This window comes from Oryctolagus cuniculus, chromosome 19 (genome assembly GCF_964237555.1).
Source record: "Oryctolagus cuniculus chromosome 19, mOryCun1.1, whole genome shotgun sequence".
Taxonomy (NCBI): domain Eukaryota; kingdom Metazoa; phylum Chordata; class Mammalia; order Lagomorpha; family Leporidae; genus Oryctolagus; species Oryctolagus cuniculus.
The window spans coordinates 7,689,283-7,695,282 of record NC_091450.1 but is presented as its reverse complement, the minus strand read 5'-3'; the positions used below and the strand labels follow the sequence as shown (position 1 = coordinate 7,695,282).

Here is a 6,000-nt window from a genome sequence, read left to right as displayed (position 1 = left end):
GCGTAGCCAGGTTAGGTGTCCACCTGCGATGCCGGCATCCATATGGGTGCTGGTTTGAGTCCCAGCTGCTCTCCTTCCGATCCAGCTCCCTGCTAATGCACCTGGGAAAGCAGCAGTGGAGGATGGCCCCAAGTGCCTGGGCCCCTGCCACACACGTGGGAGACCCCGAGGAAGCTCCAGGCTTTGGCCTGGCCCAGCCCTAACCATTGCGGCCATCTGAGGAGTTGACCCAGTGGCTGGAGGATCTCTCTGTAACTCTGCCTTTCAAATAAATAAAACATATTCACAGGTGGCTGGCTGCCTGGGTCTCTAAGTCTGAACCCACCCAATTAACATGTCCTTTCATAGCTGTGGCTACATCCATGCTCCGGTGTCTGCCTGGCTATTAGGCTCCGCCCCATGACATTGGTCGTGGGTTATTTCTGGGTGTATCCTGCAGACACTTCTCTACCTGGGGAGATTCGCTGCTGTCGGTCCTGCTCCCCAACATCAGAGTCAGATCAGAGTACCAGCTCCTGAGAGAGACCGCACTGGGCTACGGTCCAGGAGTCCAGGGGTCCACGTCCCTAGGAGGCTGTGAAGTCAGCTGGGGTTGGAGTTGCCAGGAGGGGAGGGGGGGTCGCTCTCTCGGTGCCACTGCGGTAGCTGATATAGATGCGTCTAAATCCCGGCAGGTGACGGTCTGGTGGCAGTGACTTGGGACTGCTTCTCCAAGCCGCCTCGTAACCCTGCCAGCTGCCTGACCCCCTTCACTGACTCCCCGCTTCTGCTTTGCCCCGCTAGGGTAAAACCTGAGACCAAGAGTCCCACTGCGCCGCTCGTTACCACGGAGGTGGCTATGGCCTTTTCTCCCCTGTGGACTCCCTTCACGTCCCACCTCCCCAGACGTTGGCACATGCTCACAGCCCCCATAATATCACACGCCAGGCAGACTCATTTTCTAAACTTGAACTTTATTCATGCCAGTCGTTTCCAACGGGTACACATCGACATAAACACCAAAACATGAGCTCCAATACCACCCCTCCCCCCCAAATCCCTTACATCTTGTTCGTGGCCGACAGTGTCTTAGGATAAATTTCCACGAGTGGAGTCACAGAGGAACAAGGTGTAAATAAACAAACAAGAGCCCTAGGTGAGACTGTCCCAGCCCTCCTGGCCACAGAGAAGTCTCCCATCCGAGCAGCCAGTGCCGTGGTTAGATGCACACTCGTGGGGTTCCGAGGCACTCTGATCCTCATCTGTAGAATGGGAGGCCGGCGGGGGGAGCCCCTCCCACGCAGGGTTAACACTGGGACAACTGGTTGTGAAGCACTACGAATGCCGGATAGGCGGAACGCTCCTGAATTTCAGAAGGGCGCGTGTGATCCGGTTTCCCTGTCTCTGCCTCCACTCCCCTGACTGGCAATCGGCACAAGAGGAATCGGGGAACAAACGCTGTTCAGTGATTGCATCTTGGGATCTGCTGCGTTCCAGAAACCTAAGTCGGGGTTAAGCAGCTGTCACCGCACCCCAGGGCAACCCTGGAAGCTCTGATGAGATAGAGGAGGCGAAAGCGAAGGGTCCTGCTGGACCCTTGCGTAGTCATTCCGGCAGCGGATTGCGCGCCCCACGCCGGGAACAGGCTGGGCCCTCGCCCTGGGAGCCACCTGCCAACTCGGGTGGGTGGGGCCGTGGTCCAGGGGACTGCACCCGATGCTGAGGTCCCGGGGCCGGGCAGCAAGGCTCTCTCTGTCGGGGGCGCTCTGACCCCGTGTGAGGTCAGGCAGTACAAGGTCCCCGCAAGCCATGAGTCCGAAGGGCAGGTACCCGAGAGTCAAGGGCTGGGACCTGGGGTCTCATTTTCTCTCGGGGCCCGATGTCAGCACTTCCCGACGAAGTGGGTACTGCGTCCCCATTGTATAGGTGAGCAAGCAGAGGCTAGGCGGAGAGAGCAGTCGCGCTGAGCCCCGCTCCCAAAGAGCGTTCAGGGTCTGCCCCTACCTCCAGCTGCGGCACACGGGCGGTCAGCCCTCTCGCGAGACCCGCATAATGACTCGGTCGGTCTCCTAGAGGCTCGGCGCCTTTCTCCGCTGGGGCTAAGGACACCCGTAAGCAGTCAGCGTCCGTCTCCCAATGGAGCCCGGGACGCGCCGCGCTGGGAACTACAACTCCCGTGAGCCCGCGGGGCGCTGGTGCATCATGGGACGCCTCACGTTGCCCCTCCAGCGTCGCTTGGGGAGAACTACGTCGCCGTGAGCGCTGGAAACTCCCTTCTCCCGGAGACGCCAGCACCCGCCTCTTCCGCCGCCAGCCCGGAACTCGGCGGAGAGGGCCACAGAAACTGGAGGCTAGAGCGCCCACACTTGCCCTCCGGATTCTCACTTCCGCCGGAAGCGGCCTTCAGCCGCGAGTGCCCTTCCTCACCTGCACGCGCGGGTCCACCCCGTTCCCGCACCCGGGGCGCGAGTGCGACCACCATGGCGACCGCCGCGGCCCTGCTGCGCGCGACGCCCCGCTTCAGCGGTGAGGGTGTGGGGCGCGCGGCGGCGGCGGCGCGGGGGGCTGGGCGCGGACCCACAGCGTGACGCCGAGCCTGTGTCCCTGCAGGTGTCGCCGCCAGCCCGACCTCCTTCCTACAGGGCTTGTTGCGGCCGCCCAAGGCGCCGGCAGTGCCCGTCCTGAGCCGCGGTCTGGCCGTGGAGGCCAAGAAGACCTACGTGCGCGACAAGCCGCACGTGAACGTGGGCACCATCGGCCACGTGGACCACGGCAAGACCACACTGACCGCGGCCATCACGAAAAGTGAGCGGGCTCGGGGTGGGCAGCAGGGTGTCGGGGCCTCCCCGGGCGGGCAGAGGATGCAAGGAACGGGGTTTTCCGGAAGGGGCACTTGGTGGCGGCGCCGTAACCTGGGGGGTGGGGGCCTCGCTCACGCTTGGAGGATGTTGTACCGGGAGAAGTCCCCGGGCACGCCCTGCAGCTCCTGCTGGAAGCTGTCGGCTTGCGGATGGTCGGGTAGTTTAGGCGGGAAGGGGCCGGGCCGGGGGTGTGGCCCGAGCCCCGCCTCCAGTCCCGAATCCCCCCCCTTCTCCCGTAGTTCTGGCCGAGGGAGGCGGGGCTAAGTTCAAGAAGTACGAGGAGATTGACAACGCCCCAGAGGAGCGAGCCCGGGGCATCACCATCAATGCAGCCCATGTGGAGTACAGCACCGCGGCCCGCCACTATGCCCACACGGACTGCCCGGGCCACGCGGATTACGTGAAGGTGAGGGGCGCTGGCTAAAGGCTAGGCCTTGGCGGGGGGCCGCCCGGGTTGCAGATGTGCGGTGCCACTGAGTGTTCCTCCCTGTGCCCAGAACATGATCACGGGCACGGCCCCCCTGGACGGTTGCATCCTGGTGGTGGCGGCCAACGACGGCCCCATGCCCCAGACCCGCGAGCACTTACTGCTGGCCAGACAGGTACTGGGAGCCCGGCGGGGCGGGGCGGGGCGGGGCGGCGGGCCGGGGGAGCCGGGCCGTGCGGGACCGGCGCGCACGCTCTCCCGCCTGCAGATCGGGGTGGAGCACGTGGTGGTGTACGTGAACAAGGCCGACGCCGTCCAGGACTCGGAAATGGTGGAGCTCGTGGAGCTGGAGATCCGGGAGCTGCTCACCGAGTTCGGCTACAAAGGGGAGGAGGCCCCTGTCATCGTGGGCTCTGCCCTCTGTGCGCTGGAGGTGAGGGCGGGGCTGGGTGGGCGCCCCGGCCGTGGCCCTGGGCAGGAGGACGGGCGGCTGGAGGCTGAGTGCCCTCACCCCCCCCCCCCCGCAGCAACGGGACCCCGAGCTCGGCGTGAAGTCGGTGCAGAAGCTGCTGGACGCCGTGGACACCTACATCCCGGTGCCCACCCGTGACCTGGAGAAGCCTTTCCTGCTGCCCGTCGAGTCCGTCTACTCGATCCCAGGTGAGGGCGGTGTGGCTCCCGCTGCCCCTCCCCCTCCGGCAGGGGCCTAGCCCAGGGTCCCTGACAGCTTGTCCTGTCCCCTCCCAGGGGCTCCCGCTGCCCCTCCCCCCTCCGGCAGGGGCCTAGCCCAGGGTCCCTGACAGCTTGTCCTGTCCCCTCCCAGGCCGGGGCACAGTGGTGACAGGGACGCTAGAGCGCGGCATCTTGAAGAAGGGAGACGAGTGCGAGTTCCTCGGCCACAGCAAGAACATCCGCACGGTGGTGACAGGTTCGGGAGGGCGCCCGGGCCCCGCGGCCGGCTCCGGGATGGCCTGGGCCCCTCCCTGCCTCCATCCTCTCTTCACCCCTAGGCATTGAGATGTTCCACAAGAGCCTGGAGAGGGCCGAGGCCGGGGACAACCTGGGGGCCCTGGTCCGAGGCTTGAAGCGGGAGGACCTGAGGCGCGGCTTGGTCATGGCCAAGCCGGGCTCCATCCAGCCCCACCAGAAGGTGGAGGCGCAGGTGAGGAGGCCGGGGCGGAGCCACAGCGCGCCCTGGCGAGGCATCGCCTCCCCACCAGGCCAGCCCGACTTCCCCGCGCTCTGCTCTCCTCTAGGTTTACATCCTCAGCAAGGAGGAGGGCGGCCGCCACAAACCCTTCGTGTCCCACTTCATGCCCGTCATGTTCTCCCTGACCTGGGACATGGCCTGCCGGGTGCTCCTGCCCCCAGGGAAGGTGTGTGTGTTGGCGGGGGACGGGGCAGGGGCGCTCTTCCTGTCCAGAGTTCCCAAGTACGCTACGGCAGCCTGGCCACCAGACAAGCTGGCTGCTGCCGCTTACGTGACAACTGTCGGAGGGTGGGCTTGGGCAGTGGATTTAGTGGGGGTCCATCCAGGAGGCCCTGGGTGAAGCGTAGCTGCAGCAGCATTTCCCGAGGGAAATTTCCTGCAAGAGGGTTTCTGCGTGCCCCGACACTTCCCCAGCCCGGGCGGCACTGCTCCCCGGTCCCTGCCTCTGTGCCATGTGCTGTGTGCTGCAATCGGCCCGACTTCTAGCCAGCAGACAGCTAACTTAAGGTCCCACATGCCGTCCCTCTGTGTCCCCAGGAGCTGGCTATGCCCGGGGAGGACCTGAAGCTCAGCCTAATCCTGCGGCAGCCAATGATCTTAGAGAAAGGCCAGCGTTTCACCCTGCGGGACGGCAACCGCACCATCGGCACAGGCCTCGTCACGGACACGCCCGCCATGACCGAGGAGGACAAGAACATAAAGTGGAGCTGAGCCGGGCTCCGCTCAGGACGTCTGGGGTTGAGGGCCGCCCTGGCCAGTGTTCCCTCCCCGGCAGAGCACAGCCACATGGACACTGCCCGCGCTCAGAGGGCTGGCCTGCCATGGCAGGTGAGGTGGGTCAATAAACTAATGTGAATAGTAAGCCAGCTGTGCATGTCCGTGTGCTTTGTGCAGGTGGGAGAGGGCACGAGTACCAAAAGGGAGCTGAAGCCCCGGGCAGAGAAGAGCCACTTGGCTGTAACCAAATCCCTCGCCGGGGCTGGCATTGTAGCGAGCTAAGCATCCCGGATCAGGGCATCAGTTCGGGTCCTGGCTGCTCCGCTTGTAGTAAGCAGTGGACGACCAGGCCTGTTGCTCACTTGGGAGACCTGGATGGAGTTTCAGGCTCAGCTTCAGCCCAGCCTGGCTGCTGCATTTGGGGACTGAGCCAGCCCAGGGCGGTGTGATTGCCGCAGTAGAGCACGGTGGGGTTGTCACCAAGGCAGCCACCTCGTCCCCTGGGTAGTTCCTGGGTTCCTGACCGGCTCCCCGTGGAGCTCTAGGTAGGAGTCTGCTGTGTTCCTCTGCTGCCGGAGCACTTAGTGCACAGGCAGTAGCGAATATTCATCTCAGCAAGTCACATGGTCGTTAATTCCTGAAGTGTGCTCCAAGCAGGTCCTTGTTGCTGTCACCAGTCCCAAGGAGGCGTGAGCTTTCACTCTCAACATCTACTGAGCCGTAGAGGAAAAGGGGTAAAATGCTGAGTTTTTAAGACTTGGAATGCCTGACAAGGATGCTAACAAATAGGGCGCACACAGCAGGGG

General features: G+C 64.1%; 1 protein-coding gene and 1 long non-coding RNA gene across 2 annotated transcripts; one reads left to right on the top strand and one right to left on the bottom strand.

The window, feature by feature from the left end:
* Positions 1-933: 933 nt before the first annotated feature.
* Positions 934-2,146, bottom strand: LOC138847130 (uncharacterized). Its single transcript, XR_011384753.1, has 2 exons — positions 1,984-2,146; positions 934-1,480 (listed from the first exon to the last, which is right to left on the bottom strand). It is a non-coding gene; the product is annotated as an uncharacterized lncRNA (long non-coding RNA).
* Positions 2,147-2,206: 60 nt separating this feature from the next.
* Positions 2,207-5,343, top strand: TUFM (Tu translation elongation factor, mitochondrial). Its single transcript, XM_002711878.5, has 10 exons — positions 2,207-2,505; positions 2,590-2,784; positions 3,080-3,246; positions 3,338-3,442; positions 3,536-3,700; positions 3,795-3,927; positions 4,091-4,195; positions 4,278-4,429; positions 4,524-4,643; positions 5,015-5,343. The coding sequence occupies exons 1-10, from the start codon at positions 2,460-2,462 to the stop codon at positions 5,186-5,188; spliced, it is 1,362 nt and encodes a 453-aa protein (XP_002711924.3). The 5' UTR covers positions 2,207-2,459; the 3' UTR covers positions 5,189-5,343.
* The last annotated feature ends 657 nt before the right edge of the window (positions 5,344-6,000 follow it).

Excerpts from the sequence above, each read along its gene's own strand:
- TUFM (XM_002711878.5), top strand. The coding sequence starts at position 2,460 with ATGGCGACCGCCGCGGCCCTGCTGCGCGCGACGCCCCGCTTCAGCG. Across the intron at positions 3,928-4,090 it reads GTCCGTCTACTCGATCCCAG|GCCGGGGCACAGTGGTGACA; the intron begins GTGAGGGCGGTG and ends GTCCCCTCCCAG. Across the intron at positions 4,644-5,014 it reads TGCTCCTGCCCCCAGGGAAG|GAGCTGGCTATGCCCGGGGA; the intron begins GTGTGTGTGTTG and ends CTGTGTCCCCAG.